Source organism: Geotrypetes seraphini, chromosome 1 (genome assembly GCF_902459505.1).
Source record: "Geotrypetes seraphini chromosome 1, aGeoSer1.1, whole genome shotgun sequence".
Classification (NCBI taxonomy): Eukaryota; Metazoa; Chordata; class Amphibia; order Gymnophiona; family Dermophiidae; genus Geotrypetes; species Geotrypetes seraphini.
This window is the reverse complement of record NC_047084.1, coordinates 74,542,488-74,563,375: the sequence shown is the minus strand read 5'-3', so window position 1 is coordinate 74,563,375 and position 20,888 is coordinate 74,542,488. Positions and strand designations below refer to the sequence as shown.

General features: G+C 45.8%; 1 protein-coding gene across 1 annotated transcript in view; it reads right to left on the bottom strand.

The window, feature by feature from the left end:
* GOLPH3 (golgi phosphoprotein 3) overlaps positions 1 to 20,888 on the bottom strand; it is an 88,688-nt gene that overhangs the window by 30,006 nt on the left and 37,794 nt on the right. Inside the window, exon 2 of the mRNA XM_033933392.1 lies at positions 11,334 to 11,465. Coding sequence (XP_033789283.1) covers positions 11,334 to 11,465 — 132 coding nt within the window. The remainder of the gene's footprint in view (positions 1 to 11,333; positions 11,466 to 20,888) is intronic.

The window sequence follows — 20,888 nt, the reverse complement described above, 5'->3', positions numbered from 1 at the left end:
CCAACCGCGTGGGCTCCTCCGGTGCAGTGAAGGGGGACGACTCGATCTCCCTTCCCCTTCACTGTGCTGAGAGTGAAAATTTAAGCAAAAGGTCTGGTCTGCTGTGCCCCTAAAAGGGCTGAAAGGCAGGCCAGATGAAGAGCCGGCCAACCGCCGACCGCGTGGGCTCCTCCGGTGCAGTGAAGGGGGATGACTCGATCTCCCTTCCCCTTCACTAGCTGAGAGTGAAAATTTAAACGAAAGGTCTGGTCTGCTGTGCCCCTAAAAGGGCTGAAAGGCAGGCCAGATGAAGAGCCGGCCAACCGCCGACCGCGTGGGCTCCTCCAGTGCAGTGAAGGGGGACGACTCGATCTCCCTTCCCCTTCACTGTGCTGAGAGTGAAAATTTAAGTGAAAGGTCTGGTCTGCTGTGCCCCTAAAAGGGCTGAAAGGCAGGCCAGATGAAGAGCCGGCCAACCGCCGACCACGTGGGCTCCTCCGGTGCAGTGAAGGGGGATGACTCGATCTCCCTTCCCCTTCACTGTGCTGAGAGTGAAAATTTAAGCAAAAGGTCTGGTCTGCTGTGCCCCTAAAAGGGCTGAAAGGCAGGCCAGATGAAGAGCCGGCCAACCGCGTGGGCTCCTCCGGTGCAGTGAAGGGGGACGACTCGATCTCCCTTCCCCTTCACTGTGCATGAAGATATTAGGAGTTACTCTAGACCAATGCCATCAATGAAGGAATAAGTGGATTCCTTATTCAGAAAAGGTTTCCTTACCCTCTGGAAACTCAGAACCATTAAATCATACTTCAATAAGTCAACATTCAGAATCATAGTGCAATCCCTCATACTGAGTCAACTCGACTACTGCAACATCACCTATCTAGCAATCTCACAAAAGAATATGAGACGTCTTCAAATAATGCAAAATGCTGCGGTCAGACTTATCTTTGGGCTAAAGAAATTCGACCACGTTGACACCCTACTATCGGCAGCTGCACTGGCAACCAACGGAAGCCCGAGTAAGGTTTAAATTTGCCTGCCTCTGCTTCAAAGTACTATACGGCCTCACCCCCAAGTACATAACGGACCTTATCTCATTCTCTAACAACAAACTCAAGAGAAACACACACTCTAAATTCATTTCCCCTCCAATTAGAGGCTGAAAAATGAAAAAATACCATGAACACCTTCTCTCTCACAAAGCAGCCCTATGGGGCAAAGACCTAAACCAACTGCTTTCGCTAACTACTTACGGGGAATTTAGGAAACGCCTAAAAACATATCTGTTCCAGAAATACCTAAACAATTGACCCGCTCTCCCCTCCCCCCTCCCTATCCCACCAGAATTCGCAGCACTGTTATATATATAATCTGCTATCTTCCTCTTATCATAATTTTTCATTGCTATTTATTCCCAACAAGTCCAGTCAGACATCACCTACTAAAATGTACATCTTATAATTTAGTTCAGCAAATTGTACATCTTATAATTTTGTTCAGCAAATTGTATTTCTATATTATTGTCTCTTAAGGTCTCTGCTCTCTATATTTCCTCTGAATATCTGCTTACTGTATTTCGCTGAATATCCAGCTCTCTTGATTGTAAACCGCCTAGAAGTCGCAAGATTGTGGCGGTATAGAAGAATAAAGTTATTATTATTGTTTATAAAACATGTACATGCTGAAGTATGTATTATTCCCATTGTGACACTGTGTCAGGTCCGGTCCACATGAATATTAGGACCAGTTGTTTTGGATATCTTTTTATGTAGCTTATGCACTCGTTTTAAGATTTTTTTGTCATTATCTCAATAAATTCCTACACCCTGTACATTTTCCTGCAGTTTTGTTTTGTTTTTATGGTGTGCTCTTTTACTGCAGGTTTTGTTGGTTCTTTTTTGTACTGCTCTTTTAGGGCATTTACACATTTATAAAATAGCACCCCTCCCTTTTATATATTACATTATATTAGTGATTTCTATTCTGCCTTTACCTTGCGGTTCAAGGTGGATATATATAGTGCCAAATGCATGTGAGTGATCCCTTCCCCCCATGACAGGGAAACAGGGGATGATCAATCCCGAAAGATAGAAAAGAAAACTTTAAAAAATGTCTAACCAGCCTAATTAAGCAAATATCTGGGGAAAACAAAGTCCAAACAGCAGCAGGACTTATTAGTGGATTAGCAAGATTTGTGAAAAAATAAGCAAAAAGCCACTATTGATGTGAGCTGATGGAAAGCACCGGAACAGAGTCCCCATTATGCTCTGTAGAAAAATGGCAATTACCTAGGTCCTGCACGACAGGAGAAGGCAGGAAAGTGACGCTCTCGAAAGTGGTTCCCGTGTGAGGGCTCCATTGGATATCACCACCCACTTGTGAAACTATGGGGTCCTTTTATCAAGCTGCGGTAGGTTTAATGCGCATAATACCGCGCGTTAAACTGCCTGCCGCGCTAGCCGCTAACGCCTGCATTGAGCAGGCGTTAGTTTTTTAGCCGGCCACGGGGGTTAGCACGTGATGAATGTAAGACGTGCTTGATAAAAGGACCCCTATATATTGCTTGTCCTTTGAGAATTATCAATAATATAAGTAAATAGGGGGTTTAAAAATAATGCCAGATCTGTAACATTCCATTTGGTCCATAAAAATCTGAAATATATTGTCCCAGAATTATAGTGGCATTGGTAGTAAAGCCACTCATCAAAATATATAAACTGGGAAATATTTATTTATTCTTTCAATTTTCTATACTGTTCTCCCAAGGGAGCTCAGAACAGTTTTTATGAATTTATTCAGGTAGTCAAACATTTTTCCCTGTCTGTCTTAGTGAACAATGGGGATTAAGTGACTTGCCCAGGATCACAAGAAGCAGTAGTGGGTTTGAACCCAAAACCTCAGAGTGCTGAGATTGTAGCTTTAACCACTGCGCCACAGTCTCTCATATTTTCAAAGAAGCTACACAATACCCAAGTCGAACACTTGGAAAAAAAGAAATTGATCCTTTAAGTCAGTGATCTTCAATAATTTTTAAGCGAGAGCCAACATATATCTTCCTACTTGGGGCCTTGCTGCCAATAGCGCTTCTCGACATTCATTCCTACCAGAACACCTGGCCTTAAGTCACACAATGAACCCTATTCAAATGCAGGACCACAAACTATACCCAACTGAAACCAATGATGCCAGATTATGCATGCAGTACACTATTTCTTCCTGAACAGTGCAAAATTTCAAAAGATTAGGTTCTTACCTTTGCTAATCTTCTTTCTTGTAAATTCACGCTCTATTCCTGGAAAAATGGGTTATGCATCCCATGTTGCGAGACTGCTTATAGGAAGCTTCATTTATATAATTTTTTCAGACCCTCTCCTCTTACCTCACGACTCCAGTTCATGCAAAAGCAGACAGTGACACCTGTAGATGACATACACAAAAGGGGTATGGTGACACTCTCCGACAAATAAGTCTAATCTGCTCATAACATGGAAAGTCATAACAATCAAACAATTGAAAATGTATAAACCTGAAAGAAACTGCTATAAGGAGATGCAGCCTACATAAACAGAAGGAGACACCCCAACTAGGGACCCCCAAAGCAATGTCTTCTGAACTATTATGGATGTTATAAATGTGAACCACTTAGGTATAAGCAGTTTAGAAATAAATATTCAGATAGTACTCTTAAAAAGGCTTGTCAATAAATCATAAGTTCAGCTTACCAGTACTTATTAAGACAGACAATCAGCGAATCTGCAACTCCCAAAGTGTGTTCCAGGAAAAGAGCATGAAAGTAGAGTAGCAAATATAAAAACTAGAGAATGACACTGAGAAAAAATTTGTCCCCATCTCTGCCCCGTCCTCACGAGCTCAGTCCCCACAAACCATCTGATCCTATCCGCACAAGCCTCAAATAGTTTTATACTAAACTTATTTTATTAAAGTATAAAAAGAAACAATATTCTGTACAATTGTCATTTTATAAATCAAAGTTCTGGCTGCTGAACTAGAGTTAGAGATCTTCAGCTGGCAGGGCTTTGTTTATAAATGTTTATAAACATAACTATAATACTACTTTATCCTCAAGCAAACAAAAAGATCCAGCTGCAAACGAACCAGGTTGGCATGCCATGGTTGTCTCAGCTAGTTGGGCACCACACGAACCACCTTACCTCTGTGCGCCTTGATCCATCTCAGCAGATGGCCTATCATAGGCCATGGAGGGAAGACAAAGATGACCCTCCAGTGGTCAAGGGCTGTACCAGCGTGTCCAAGCCTTCTCTTCCTGGCTCGCAACTGCAGCTGAAGAACAGATCCACCTTCTTGCTGACTGCCGACACCATGGAGGTCAAATGCTGGACCACTGTTCCACTATGCAGATGAATGCTCTCTGGGACAAGGACCATTCCCTGGGGATCCAGAGTCTGACGGCTGAGATAATCCGCCTGGACGTTGTCCACTCCTGCTATGTGCGCTGCTGAAATTGCCACAAGGTAGTTTTCCACCCACCGAAAAAGAAGCTGGGCTTCCTGGTGCATCCCTGGCAATTGACATAAGCCACTGCCATGGCATTGTCCGAGAAGACACGCACTGTCTGATTCTGGAGAAGATGCTCAAAGTACAGGAGAGCCAGCTGAATCACCCAAAGCTCCAGGAGATTGATCAACCACTTTCTCTCAGGTGGTGACCACTGGCCTTGGACTGTGCTGTCTGAGAAAAGAGCACCCTAGTCAAACAGGCTAGCATTTGTCATCAGGATTACCTATTCGAAGATCAGAGGGGAAAACCACGGGACAGAGATGGAAGACTCAACCATCAGACCAAACTGTTATGAGCCTCTGCCATCTAAGGGAGCCAAGCATATAACCATGGACCTCATGACCTGCAGGTACTGTCAGGCTGTCGGGACCAGGGTCTCCAGGAAGGCGCATATCAGTTGGCAAAGCTTCTCTGGGCACGAGACAGGCATAAAAATTTTATTCTGTCCTTTGGCGAAGCATACCCCCAGGTATTCCAAGTCCTGTGTTGGCACGAGGTGGCTCTTTCATAAGCTGATCACCCAGCCTAGGCAGTGAAGCAGCTGAACGACCTGGAAAACTGCTGGTTACCCCTCAGACTCCAACTGGACTCTGATGAGCCAGTCATCCTGGACCTGAATTCCAAGTTTTCACACATGGGCTGCCACTACCACTATCACCTTGAACTTGAAGGGCAAGGCTGCAAACTGGAAAATGCCATGCAGAATATGGAACCTCAGGTATCTCCTGTGTTCTGGAAAAATGGGTATATAAAGTATATTGATTATTTGCCAGAGTCCGAGCCATGCTCTGGAATGGGTTCTATGGTCCTAATGTCCAGCAACCTTTGAACTGTGGCCTCTACCCTGGCTGTCTTATCTGGCTTCCCCACCGGGGAGTCCAGAAAAAGCTCCGACAAGGGCCAATAAAGCTGGAGTTTGCAGCCATCTCAAAGAAGGCCCCGTAGTCAGAGGTGATAGCCAACCATTCTGTCAGGAAGGCCGAGAGCCACCTTCTAATCTATGGAGGAGCAGCCAGGGACCTGGCGTCAGAACTGTTTCTTAGGGGTAGATGCCAAGTGGCTCCCTGTTCACTGTGGACGCTGGGATCCACCAAACCGCTGTTTGGCTGACTGATAGGATCATTGCCCTGAGGAGCCCCCATAGTACTGACAGGAATGTCTGGAGGGACAAAAGCTAGAGTGCCCTGGTCCTCGAGATGACCAGACTATGCTGTTAGGCAAGAACTTGGGCTTATTATCTTGCACACAAGCCATGAGGTTGTCTAGACCTCTTCCAAACAGTAATTGCCCTCTAAAAGGTAATTTATTCAGGGTCGCCGTAGAGAATAAATTACCGGACCACTGCCGGATCCACAACATCCCCTGCATCAAAATAGAGTACGCTGAAAGCTTGCTCACCACTCTGAAGAGATCATACAAAGTTCTTGTCACATAATCCACACCTGAAATAAAAAAGGGGAGATCTTGGAGCACTATAGCAGGGGTGCCCACACTTTTTGGGCTTGCGAGCTACTTTTTAAATGACCAAGTCACAATGATCTACCAACAATAAAATTTTAAAAAAACACAACGCACACTGTACGCATAGAAAATGTTAATCATCATTCCTATTCCAGGGTTTTCAAAGAGGTCAAAGCAGATGACTCTATGCACTATCACTTCAGTAACAACCATACAAAAATAGACAAATATACCCCCCTCCCTTTTTACTAAACCACGTTAGCAGTTTTTAGTGCAGGGAGCTGCGCTGAATGCCCAGCGCTGCTCTCGACACTCATAGGCTCCCTGCGCTAAAAACCTCTATTGCGGTTTAGTAAAAGGGGACCTTAGTGTAAAATATAGACAGCAGATATAAATTCAGACACATTTTGATCACTAAATTTAAAATAAAATCATTTTCCCTACCTTGTCTGGTGATTTCATGAGTCTCTGGTTGCACTTTCTTCTTCTGACTGTGCATACAATCTTTCTTCCCTTCTTTTAGCCTGTATGCTTCCTCTCCTCCAGACCTCATTCCTTCCCCCAACTTTTCCTTCCTCTTCCCTGCCCTTTCTTTCTCTCTGCCTCCCTTTCATTTTTTTCTGTTTCTCTTCTTTCCTTCTGTCTCCCTGCCTGCCCTTTTTCTTTCTTTCTCCCTGCCCTCCCCCAAGCCATTGCCACTGCCATTGCCATCGGGGACCAGGCCCCAAACGCCACCAATAACAGGCCCCAAGCTCTCCCTGCTTCGGCCAACCAGCATTCCTCTCCCCGACGTTAATTCTGCCGTCGGGAAGAGGAAGGCTGATCAACCTATTGGGGGAAATGCTGCCGGGTCCTGCCTTCGCGGAAACAGAAAGTAGGCAGGACCCGGCAGGAAGAAGAACAAATGCTTCACTAACCTGTCTCCCGCATTAGCCCGTAGCGAACGCTTGCTTCAGGGCTCTCAACATGTGCGCGCCGGCTTCCCTTCTCCCCTCCCCCCCCCCCCCCCGGACATAACTTCCGGTTTCGGAGGGAAGAGAAGAGAAGCCGGCACGCACACGTTAGAGCCCGGAGCATAAGTTCGCTACGGGCTGAAATCTCCAAGCCGGTTTTTTGTTCAGCAGCGGCAGATGACAGCTGGGCGGATCGCCCAGCTAAAAGGCCCTAGGGAGAAAGAACACTGGAGAGGAAGGCTGATCGGCCCGTAGATCAGGACGGCAACACGAGTCTATCACAGAGCCCGGGATAGGCTCCGCGATCGACTCGCGTTGCCTTCCTGAGCTACTGGTCGATCGCGATCGACGCGTTGGGCACCCCTGCACTATAGTGTTAGGATCATGGCGTAGCTTAGAATGATAAGCTCTGGCCACAAAGGAAACGGCCGTGGCTGCTTTCAACCTAGAGGCCGCAGAGTCAAAGAGCCATTTGAGGACAAAATCAATCCTACCATCCTGTGTCCTTCAGCACAACTCCTCTATCATTACGGAGAGAAGTGCACTTGGTAACCTGTGCCAAACATTGATTAAATGCATCTGCCATTGGGCAGAGCTTGGACATGGTTCTAGCAACTCTCAGAAGACCCTCCGGCACCTCCCAGTGATTCGTGAGCATCTTTAATATGACCGGATGATCAGGAAAAGACAAAGACTGTGGCTTTGTGTTACTCATAAGAGAGCATTCCACTACTGCTGACTGCCCAATCTACAATTTCAACTCCTAGAGGGATCTGGAAACTAGACCGACCAATTGAGGGATTAACGAATCTCTGCACTGTGGAGTCCTCACCTAGTTCAGGAATCTCTCCTAGATCCAGATCTTAGAGATCCATGAGCACCGCTATATCCCCCATAGTGGTAGTGCCTGCCAATGTAAGCAAAGGCATCATCAGGTCATCTCAGTCATCCGTGTCATCAGCTGATGAATCATCCCTGGACAACTCAGGAAATCTGGATTTAAGATCCATGTCCTGGGAAGGGGGAATCTATGTAGCCAGCAAGGATGCCAAAGGAGGCACATATGATGCCTTTTTCTTGTCCAGTTAAGCCTGGAAGAGCATGGTAATAAATTCCAGGGGAAACCCCTTGTCCGGGGCATCAGCTGCCTCCTGGGAACTCTTTTAGGCACTTTTGGAAGATTTTTTTGCCTTTGACACCGAATCATGGATGCGTTTCACTGGAGGCCCCAGGGGCCAATTTTGACTTTTTTGACTGGCTCCAGCTGGAGTGAGCAACAGGATCCCCTAAAGGGGGTCGAGGGAACCAGGGCCGACAAAATCTCACCCCCCTCCTGTGCCACAAAACACATAGAATGCGGCTGCTCGACAGAGGCATCCACCACAAACAGGCATGAATCCAAAGTATCCTGCCCTGAAGAGTCCATCTGAGTGGTTTTCTTGCAAAAACTATGCTTATAGAGGCAAAAAATAACTAAATTCAAATCGGGAAAATCCAAGATGCCTGCCACAGGTACAATTTTCAGAGAAAAACAGCCCGGTAAAAGCACAGGAACCCATAAAACATGGCAATTTTATGGGGTGGGGGACTAGAGCTAACTCGCAAACTATTAAAAAACTACTTTTAAAGACTCCCCCCCCAAAAAAAAAATTGCTGACAGGCTGTGCTGAGAGCTGTAGTAAGGGAAGCTGAAACAGCTTACAGGTAGATTCCTCTGCCTCAACAAGCCTTGCAAACTGGAATGTTGGTCTTCTGACTGCCCCACTGGTCCAACACCAATGGCCGTGGACCTCCACCATCCACTGAACATACCACGCATGTAACCTGGCGGAAGAATGCAGTTGGTTTCGATCCTGGGCACACCTCCACAGAGCCAAACAGTCTGCGCTCAAACCCACTAGGGGACAAACCTGGGGTAAGCCAGCTCCCAAGGGAACGGTCTCTGAGCACCGATCTGAAAGTGTAGGCTGTCCAGGAAGTGCACTGCAAGGCAGCTAACCCCCTGGAAACAGACTTTATCTACAAAGTCTGTGATCTCTCGCAGCCAGAGCTGTCCCCGCTGCAGCACGAAGATGCAAATGTGTAAAAATACTGAGCAGAAGAAAAATTAAACACGAGCAGAAAAGACTAGCTCCTATTGTTTTGCTTATAGGAGAGCAACTGGAGTCCTGAGGGCAGTCCTGAGGTAAGAGGGGAGGGACTGAAAAAAATCATGTAAATGAGGCTTCCTACAAGCAGTCTTGCGACATGGGATGCATAATCCATTTGTCCAGGAAGAGAGCGGGGTTGTAAAAGACAGACAGCAGATATAAACTCTCAAAACTCATATCAATCACTGAATTGAAAATAAAATAATTTTTCATACCTTTGTTGTCTGGTGATTTTATTTTCTAATCATCTTTTCCCAGGCTCTAGCTGCCCTTCCTTCTGACTGTGCTCTTATCTGTTTCCAGGACCTTCTTATCCATTTGCTGATTTTCTCTCCTTCACTTTCTGCCCTACATCCATCTTTCAACTTTGATAAAGCAGATGAGAGAGGTGAATACTATAAACAAAAAAATCTCCCCAATGTATCAATATGTCCTAAAAGGCTCGATCATTGATTGGTGATACTTCCATGTGCTCAAAAAAGTGGAGCTCTATTGGGGAGTTTTAGCCCCCCCTGGCGGAGCTCACCATCTAGTCATAGCGTATGTTTTTTCACAATCGCTTAAACAGGTCTTTCTTCTGATAGAAAAGACGATTTTTATTTTTACTTTATACTTTTCTGTATTTACTTATATGAACTTTATTATATATATTTTTGCAAATATCAGATAATACCACAAATCTAAAGTAATCTTCACTTAACTTAAATTAAGTACGGGGCCCCGTTTCGGAATCTGCTTCAGGAGACCCGACGTAGAAACTCAAATAATTTTCTGGCAGTAACTATGCTGACTGAAAGGTTTGCTGCGACTTTGCATATTATATATAGTTTTTCATTCTGTGAATACAAACATAAGAGTGCATCAAGTGGTGACTCTCTAACTGCATTTCAACACCACTGTATAACAAGTTCAGGCAAACTGGGAGAGGGAAGTCTAATCATACATACCACGTTTGAAATTTGATCAGTGTTTACACAGGTGCATCTTAATAGTAACTGATAAAAGATGTTGCCAATGGAGCTGTTTTTAAAATGGTCACATGGGGGAGCGCCCTAACCAGCTGACGTCACTATAAGGACTGCCCCTGAGTTTCTCTAATGTAGAGCATTGTGCTGATGTAATATTATTAAAGAGACAACAGATTAGTGTCTAACAAAAGTGAGAGACAAATAAGTTGCTAACATGCAGCAAAACATTTCAGTCGGCATAGTTACTGCCAGAAAATGATTTGAGTTTCCACATCGGGTCTCCTGAAGCAGATTCCGAAACGGGGCCCCGTACTTCATTTAATTTAAGTGAAGATTACTTTAGATTTGTGGTCTTATCTGATATTTGCAAATATATATATAATAAAGTTCATATAAGTAAATACAGAAAAGTATAAAGTAAAAATAAAAATCGTCTATTCTATCAGAAGAAGAAAGACCTGTTTCAGCAATTGTTAAAACACATACACTATGGCTGGACGGTGAGCTCCGTCAAGGGGGCTAAAACTCCACAATAGAGCTCCACTTTTCTGAGCGTATGGAAATATCACCAATCAATGATTGAGCCTTTTAGGACATATAGATACATTGGAGAGTTTTTTTTTTATACTACATCCATCCTTGGCATTAAGTTTTAACATTCAACTTTCTTCCATTTTTTCTGCTTCCTTCTCAACTGTCCACTTTTCCATGTCTTCTCCTCCTCTCCATCTATGTACACCATCCCCTCTCTCTGCCCTTCCCTCTTCTCCATCGATGTGCACCATTTCTTACCTCTCTTGCCCTTCCCCTTTCCTCCCCAACTTTCTTCCCACAAAGGTCTGGTATCTTCTTCCCCTTTCCCTCCCCCATTGGGATCCAACATTTTTTGTTTCCAGCGCTGCAGTCCTGCATTCCTTGGGCTATGGGCAGTGTGAATGAAGTAAACACGCTGCCTTCAGTGGCCCGGAAGCTTTCCCTCTGCTACAGTTCCTACTGCATGGACAGGAAGCTGTAGCAGAGGGAAAGCTTCTGGTGCCACCAAAGGCAGAGTGTTTACTTCATTCACACTGCCCTTAGTAAAGGACTGCAACGCTGGAAGCCAAAAGTGCCGGATCCCGGCAGGGAAGATGATATTCTTCACAGGCTCCACGGGCCACCACAGAGGCCTGCCATTGACTTGCGGGCCTGGCAATGAAGACCACTGCTTTAAGTACATCTAGCCTTTGAGTTTTATACATTTCTATCAACTTTTTTCCATCTTAAACCTATTCCTATCTTCTTACCTTTCTTGTTAATAGGCCTTTACGTCTCATACCACAAGACTCTAGTTGCAAACGACCTCTTAGTGCCAATTCAATCAACATACAACCACGTAAACCAGATGAGATACAGTCATTCCAAAAGGATGTATAACCCTGGAAAAAAAATATAATGGATAATAAATTAGTACTGTTTCCAATCAAGCAATAAAATGTCCAGTTGTTTTCTTTTCTTTTTTTTCTGTCCCAAAACAATATCCAGAAAAAAGGATATTTTTTTTTATTGTTTTCCTTACATTATATTTTTATCTGTGTGTTATTGGAAGACTAGGTTCTTTAGGGAAGCCACTGCCAGGCCTTTCTCTGGACTTGTACTAGAAACCTTGCATTGTAAGGACAACCTTAGCAAATTGTAACCAGTAAACTGTATATTATCATTATCCCCTAGCATATATCAAGTTAGGATAAAAACATGTATAGAAATTATGTTCAACCAGTAACCCGTTCTGAGCTCTTTGGGGACAACATGCTAGAAAATGAATTAAATAAATAAATAGTACCTTAAGGGTAGCTACTGCCAGGCCTTTCTCTAGACTGGCCTGGAGGAAACCCAGGACTACTGGAAAGGGAGCACACAATGGCTCCACCTGGTCCCTGGCACACCACTGCTGGAAAGCCTTCCAAGTCTTGGCATAAGTTGCCATGGTAAAGGATTTCTTGGACCTTAACTGACGTGGTCATTACCATTTTGAGTAACCCCTCTAAATCAAGGCCTGGTGCTCAAGAGCCATGCTGTAAGTCTAAAGTACTGGGGTTTCTCCATGAGACTGGGACCCTAAGTGAGGAGGTCAAGAGGGAGCTTTATCTTCCTGTCCCACTTAAGACACACAAGTTCCGCATATCTCGGACAGTGAGGCCAGTCCAGGACCACCAGGCCCGGATGAGTCACTATCCTGCAAATGACTCAATCCACCACAGGCAAAGGTGGGAAGACATAGTTGAGTTGACCAAGGTGGGAAGACATAGTTGAGTTGGCCAAGGCTGAGCCAACACATCTAAACCTATACTTCCTGGCTCTGCTCTGTGACTGAAGAACTTGACTTGCAAATGTAAGGTTGGTAGCGCCCCCACAATGTGAGGTTGAAGGGGTTATGTGAGGCGCCCTTACAAACGCTAGGTCCCGAGTTCCATACCTTCACAGAAAATCCACCAGGAGTAGAATCAAATAAGAAGCACAGCCAGAAGTGATGGCATAAAGAATATATTATAGAAATAGGCTGCCTTACAGAGTCCAGAGAGAAGCGTGAAGTTCCAAGGAGAGGCAGAGAGAGAGAAAGGAGGATGGGGGGGGGGTGATGGTCTAAGCTTCGGGTCCCAGAGATAGACAAGAGGAAGAAGGGCAAAAGGAGCCAGAGGAGCAAGAGGGGGGGGAATGCAAGAGGAGCCTTTTATAGCTTGGAATCTTATTCTAAACTATTGTATTTCCCAGTAGGTTTCTGTTTAGAATTTGTAAACTGTTTGAAACAATAGTTAGTTTCACTGACCACCTGGATCCATTGTGTATCTTCAGCTGTCCATCCTAAGCCATCAGACATTAACACATCTTCTTAACATCTTTTCGCACCTTTTTACTGCCAGGTCCTCTAAGCACTGATTGAATTAGGGTTATTTGAAACAGTCTGCCTGGAAGCTTACTGTATGTGATCTATTTGCATCAACATCCCAGAGTCAGATTGATATAATTTCCTATAGGCCTTTGCTGACATTGGTTAGGGCAACCAAAAATGCTGATTGCTAGCACTAGCTATGCTGACAGCGAATTCTTGGCTGAAGCCATTAAGTCTACCTTAGGTTTGCCCCAACGATGCACAATGAGATGAAATGCTCTCTGCGAGAGAGACCATTCTCCTGTGTCCAGGACTTGGCAACTGAGAAAGTCTACATGCATATTTTCCACTCTGGTCACATGCGCTACGAAGAGAGAGCCTGAAGGTGAAGTTCCACCCACTGGAATAGCATCTGAGTCTCCCGACTCAAGTGAGCACTTCTAGTGCTCCCTGTTGATTCACATACACCACTGCTGTGGTATTGTCGGAAAACACCCTTACTGCTTTTCCTTCCAGGATTTTTTGGAGAGCTATCAATTGTATGGCTCGAAGCTCTAGACCACGTGTCAAATACAAGGCCTGCAGCAATGCTCCCGAACTTCCCCTTCTCGGTGTCCTCCCTCCTGCGCTGGTCCAACATTGCCGTCATGCCGAAAAGTCTGCTGGCTTTGGCAGTGTTGTCCATGGCTCCCCCTCCTGCCTTCAGTCTGCTACTATCCACCCGGGCAGAAACAGGAAGTTGCGCATCATTGAAGACAGACGGCAGCAGGAAAAAGCGGGAGGGGGGAACCACGTACATTCACTGCCAAATCACTGAGGCCGGCAGATTTGCAAGCTGGGCTGGAGGAAAGAGGGATCAGTGCTGGAGGGAAAGGCAAGCAGACGATTAGAAAGAAAATGGAGAAAAATAACCAAGAGCCCACGAAAACAGCATGGAAAAAACTAAACCAACATTATAAACTGAAACTAAAAGAAAAAAGAAAAACACACTATTCCAACCTAATAGGCAAAGAAATCCAAGACACCAAAAAATTATTCCTAATATTAAAAGAACTCAAAGACACCAAACCCTATCTGGCCAATAACGGAATCCCTCCCCCTTCAGCTACACTTTTAGCCGAATACTTTAAAAACAAAATCACAACTGCCAGGTCCACCCTATCCGGAAGCTCAACCCACCTAGAATAGTTCACAATGCCCCCCACCGAAAAAGATTCAGCAGCGGCAGATAGAACCTGGTCCCACTTCCCCACAATACAATGGTCTGACCTAAATAAACTCTAGAAAAAATACAGCCACGCAACCTGCAATCTCAACTACTGCCCACCATACCTATTAAAAACCTCCAGCACCAAATTCCGTGCTCTCCTCTTACAATGGATACAAACCATGCTTACAGATGGCCTTTTTCCGCAAGACATCAATGAAATCGTTGTCACCCCGATCCTAAAAGACCTTAAAGGAGCAACAGACAACCATCCAACTATAGACCCTTAGCCTCCATATGTCAAACTAATGGAAGCCAAACTCCTCCCCAACTACCTAGAAGACCACAACATACTCCATCCTACACAATCGGATTTCAGAATCAACTACAGCACAGAGACTCTATTAGGCTCCCTCCTGGACACAGCTAGACAACACCTCAGCGCAGGTAAAAAAAATGCTGATTATATAGCTGGATCTCACCGCAGCATTTGATCTGGTGGACCACAACATCCTATTACAAATACTAGAAACAATAGGAGTCACAGACAAGGTTCACACATGGTTTCAAGGCTTCCTACAATCCAGAACCTACAGAGTCAAGTTGAACAAAGAAAAATCAGAACCATGGTCCAACCCCTGTGGCGTACCCCAAGGATCTCTACTATCCCCAACTCTCTTCAATCTCTACATTGCATCCCTCGGCTCCTGCCTGGACAAATCAGGCTTAACCTCCTATAGCTATGCCGATGACATCACCATTCTCCTCCCTTTTGACCAACCAATGTCCTCCATGACTGACACTCTACACAGGACACTTGAAACAGTTGCAACATGGATGAATAATCACAAACTGAAACTGAACCCAGACAAGACAAAATTCATTCTCCTCGCAAATAATAAAACCCCAACTATAACAAATCTAATTATAAACTCAATCACATAGCCTATACAACCCACTCTAAAACTTTTAGGAATGACAATTGACAGATGCTGTACCATGCAACCACAAATCAATAAAACAATACAAAAATCATTTGGGGTCATGAGAAACTTAAGACAGATTTGAAAATTCTTCAACAGAACACAATTCCAGCTCTTGGTCCAGTCCCTAGTCCTAGGTCTTCTAGACCACAGTTCTTCAACCGCCGGTCCGCGGACCGGTGTCGGTCCGCAGGAAATTTTTGCCGGTCCGCACAGGGCCGGCAAGATTGACTCACTTCAACTTCCTGCCGGTCTGCGCAGGGCCGGCAAGATCAACATCTAAAGTCTGCGCTGGGCCGGAGAGATCTTGGTGAGCCTCAGACAGTGGCTTTCTCCCCTCTCTGCAGCTTTCCTTTACTTCCCAGCGTAGCGATTAACGAAGGCAGCCTCGGGGCTTTTGCTGAGTCGTGGCTGCCTCTGATGATACAACTTCCTCTTTCCTCAGAGGCGGCGCGACCCGAGGCTGCCTTCGTGAATCGCTGTGCTGGGAAGTAAGAAGAGCTGCTGGGAGGGGAGAAAGCCACTATCAGAGTCTGGGAAGCTGCTGGGCAGGGGAAAAAAGGGACAGCTGCTACTGGAGAGGGAGAAGGAGAGATGCTGCTGGAAGGGGAGGAGGGAAATGAATCTGGGAAGCTGCTGGGCAAGGAAAAAAAGGGACAGCTGCTACTGGAGAGGGAGAAGGAGAGATGCTGCTGGGAGGGGAGGAGGGAAAGGAATCTGGGAAGCTGCTGGGCAAGGAAAAAAAGGGACAGCTGCTACTGGAGAGGGAGAAGGAGAGATGCTGCTGGGAGGGGAGGAGGGAAAGGAATCTGGGAAGCTGCTGGGCAAGGAAAAAATGGACAGCTGCTACTGGAGAGGGAGAAGGAGAGATGCTACTGGGAGGGGAGGGAAGAGAATTACTGCTGGACAGGAGGAGAAGGGAAGGGAGAATGAAAAAAGGAAGGAAACAGCTGGCAGAGAGATTAGAGGAGGGGAAGGGGAGACACAGGCATGAGAAAGTAGAGAGATTGATGATAGGAAGGGGTCAGCAGAAAAATAAGCAGAGAGGGACAACGATGATAGATCTGGTGTAGGAGAGATAAAAATGAAGAGAGCAGTGAAGCTGGAATGAATCATGTAAAAAGGAGAGAGGGGGCACAAGCTGGATGGAAAGGGGAGAGGGGCATAGAAAGAAGACAGATACCATATGGAAGGGGGGGGAGGACAGACAGTGGATGGAAGGGGCAGATGCTGGATTGAAGAGACAGAGAGAGCAGGCGCTGGAAGGAAGAGCGTGAAAAGAAGATTGAAAGCAGAAACCAGAGACAACAAAAGGTAGAAAAAAATAATTTTATTTCTATTTTGTGATTAGAATATATCAGATTTGAAATATATATCCTGCTAGAGCTAGTGTTAGACATAACTGGGGACTGCAAAACCCAGGCAGTGCTTCTTTAGCTTCCAGCTGGCTTAGGGCGCTCTCTGACCAGGGGGCAGTTGCCCTAGTTGCACTCCCCTAAAACTATTCCTGTCATGTGTGACTGCAGTATTCTGTTAGCATGAAATTTCTGTGTAGCATTCTGTAATAATTTGGCTTGTTCAGTTTTCTTGATAGTAGAGGGGATATATGTGAAGGAGAGGGGAGACAGGGGTTTTGTTGATCCTGCTCTGAATTATTTGTATTTATAAAATGACAATTGTACAGAATATTGTTTCTTTTTATACTTTAATAAAATACATTCAATATAAAATCATAACTGAGGCTTGTGTGGATGGGATCAGATGATTTGTGGGGACCGACTCGCGGAGATGGGGCGGAAACGGGTTTTTTAAGTTTTAGTCCTAGTAGTTTGCCGGTCCACAAAATAATTCTTTTTTTTCTGCCGGTCCACGGGTGTAAAAAGGTTGAAGAACACTGTTCTAGACTACTGCAACATACTCTTATCTCCCCTGCCCCACAAGCATGATAAAACAACTACAAACTGTTCAAAACACGGCACTAAGACTTATCTATTCACTGAGGAAACACGACCACATCACGGCGGCGTACCTAGACTCACACCGGCTCCCAATACAAGCAAGAGTACAATTCAAATTCTACTGCCTACTATTTAAAACCATAAACGGAGACAGCCCAGTCTACATAAACAACCGCCTAATCCAAACTACCTCAACCAGACACAGGAGAAAGCACAAACCATTCACTCATCCCCCAATCAGAGACGTCAAACAAAAAAAAAATGTACGACGGCCTTCTAGCCACCCAAGCAGCAAAACTAGACTACCAACTCCCCAATTTACCGATAACGACTACAGACTACAAATCGTTTAGAAAAGAAATAAGACATCCTTTAAGACAGTGGTCTCAAACTCAAATCCTTTGCGGGGCCACATTTTGGATTTGTAGGTACTTGGAGGGCCGCAGAAAAAATAGTTAATGTTTTATTAAAGAAATGACAATGTTGCATGAGGTAAAACTCTTTATAGTTTATAAAACTTTCCTTTAACAGTTAAAAGGAAAGATATATAAACTATAAAGAGTTTTACCTCATGCAAAATTGTCATTTCTTTAATAAGACAATAACTATTTTTTCTGCGGCCCTCCAAGTACTCTATTTTTTTCTGCAGCACTCACATTTAAAGTTCAATATCTTTTCTTTCTCAAAACTGGCACATTTCAATCACTAAATTGAAAATAAAATCATTTTCCTACCTTTGTTTGGTAATTTCATCAGTCTCTGGTTGCACTTTATTCTTCTGACTGTGCATCCAATACTTCTTCCCTTCTTTCAGCCTCCTGTATGCTTCCTCTCCTCCAGATCTCATTCCCTCCCCCAACTTTTTCTTTCTTTCTCTATGTCTGTCTTTCTCCGATTCCGTGCCCCATTTTTTGCTTTGTTTCTGGCTCCCTGTCCCCCCCTCCTTCTTTCTTTCTTCCTTCCTCCGTGCCCCATTTTTTGCTTTTTTTTCTGGCTCCCTGTCCCACAGCCCACCTTCTTTCTTTCTTTCTTCCTTCCTGCCCTCCCCCATGCCACCGCCGCTGCGGAATAGGCTGCTGCCGCTGCCGTTATCGGGAACAGGCTGAGATCTCCCTGCTTCTCTTCTGCACGGGGCCGACCAACTCTTGCTACCCGACGTCAATTCTAACGTCGGAAAGGACGTTCCGGGCAGCCAGGCAGTGATTGGCTAGCCAGAACGTCCTCTCGACGTCAGAATTGATGTCGGGCCGCGAGAGTTGATCGGCCCCGCAGGGCAAGAGAAGCAGGGAAATCAAAGAACACGGTGCCGGCCTGATCCCCGATGGCAGCAGTGAGAAGGGAAGGGAAGCAGGTTGGGCACCACTGCTCTAGACGAGCCGCGAGCCGGACTCTAGGGAGAACAGTGGACCGCCCCCCCCTTGGTACGCCACTGGAGCAGCAGCGTGTCTGGCCGGCTCGTTCGTTCAAATCCGCGGGTGGCGGCTCCTTGCGAGATCCGTGCCTGCTTCTGAAGCCTCTCTGATGTTGTGACATCAGAGAGGCTTCCGATGCAGGAGTGGATAGCGCAAGGAGCTGCCAACCCGCAGCTTTGAACGAACGAGCCGGCTGCTGCTCCAAAAGGAAGAGAATGCCTCCAGACCGCGGGCCGCAAATAAAACCTGGAGAGCCACATGTGGCCCGCGGGCCACGTGTTTGAGACCGCTGCTTTAAGCCAAACTAACACCGCAAAACTCATCTCTGTAACAAACTGCTCTACTATTCAATTCCTCTGGAAATGACCAGATAACATCTTTTGTAATCCGCCTAGAACTGCAAGGTATTGGCGGAATAGAAATCACTAATGTAATGTAATCTTTCTTAGATCTAGATATTTTAAAGACAGATACTATCTAATATCTTTCTTAGATCTAGATATTTTAAAGACAGATACTATCTAATATCTTTCTTAGATCTAGATATTTTAAAGACAGATACTTCTTTTGAGACTAAGGTCCATCACAAATCCACAGATAGAAACATTTTTTTGCATTATACTAGTTGTCATCCAGGTAAATTGAAGGATAGTCTCCCAATTTCAATTCCTTCGATATAGAAGGAATTGTTCCACCTTAGAAAATTACAAAACTCAAGCTAAAGAGCTAAAATGCAAGTTGCAACAACGAGGATACCCAGAACGAGTACTGAAGGTGCCTATACAAGAGCCAGATATGCAAACAGGGAATTGTTATTAGAAAGGAAACCTAAACAAAAAGAGGAATGGTACCCTACTTGTGTACTAATCTTTGGAGGAGGAATAGGAGAGGTGACAAAAATAATTAAAAAGCACTGGTCAATTGTTCAGTTACAACCTCTCTTTGCAGAGACAACTTTAAGGGTAGCATACAGTCGCCAACGGAACCTTAAAGAAATATTATGTCCATCTGACACTGCTATTAGAATCAATTCAACAGAGGTGCACGGGGGACATACAAAATGTGGTAAATGTAAGACCTGTGAGACAACAGAGGGGTGACATGATACGTTACTGGCCGCATTGAGGTGGAAGAAGATATCTTCTTCCTTACAGGCCCTACGGCGACAAGGGGGCATCCGCTGAAAATCAGAGGCGGGAGATTCCATGGTGACACTAGGAAGTACTTCTTCACCGAAAGAGTGGTCGACCGTTGGAATAATCTTCCACTTCAGGTAGTTGAGGCCAGTAACGTGACTGATTTTAAGATCAAATGGGATCAACACGTGGGCTCACTTCAAAGAGGAACTTAGAGGGGAGGGTTATTTGAGTGGGCAGACTTGTTGGGCCGTAGGCCCTTTTCTGACGTCATATTCTATGTTTCTATGTACTAGGTCACTTTCTCCATCCTCAAATAAGGATAAGTTGGCATTTGAAACATAGAACTTCATGCAACATGCCTCGGGCCGCGTGGGAGCCCTGCTCCGCCCCCCGAAACCACAGCGACACTACTGCCTCTTCAAAAGCAGCTCCTCTGCCACCGGGAGCTGCTTCTCTACACAGGCGACCTCGGGCCGCGTGGGAGCCCTGCTCCGCCCCCCGAAAAACACAGCGACACCACTACCTACTCAAAAGCAGCTCCTCTGCCATCGGGAGCTGCTTCAGCCACACTAAAGGCCTCGGGCCGCGTGGGAGCCCTGCTCCGCCCCCCGAAACCACAGCGACACTACTGCCTCTTCAAAAGCAGCTCCTCTGCCACCGGGAGCTGCTTCTCTACACAGGCGACCTCGGGCCGCGTGGGAGCCCTGCTCCGTCCCCCGAAAAACACAGCGACACCACTACCTACTCAAAAGCAGCTCCTCTGCCATCGGGAGCTGCTTCAGCCACACTAAAGGCCTCGGGCCGCGTGGGAGCCCTGCTCCGCCCCCCGAAACCACAGCGACACTACTGCCTCTTCAAAAGCAGCTCCTCTGCCACCGGGAGCTGCTTCTCTACACAGGCGACCTCGGGCCGCGTGGGAGCCCTGCTCCGCCCCCCGAAACCACAGCGACACTACTGCCTCTTCAAAAGCAGCTCCTCTGCCACCGGGAGCTGCTTCTCTACACAGGCGACCTCGGGCCGCGTGGGAGCCCTGCTCCGCCCCCCGAAACCACAGCGACACTACTGCCTCTTCAAAAGCAGCTCCTCTGCCACCGGGAGCTGCTTCTTCTACCCAGCTCGACCGGGCCGGGGTAGGAGCGACTGCAGGGACGACTACCGAATACAGAAACTGCCAATACCACCTATCTTAGAGGTGAGTGAGAATAACCTGCAACACCACCAGGAATTCACCCTAAACCACCAACACCAAAACCTAAATAAACAATTACTAGGT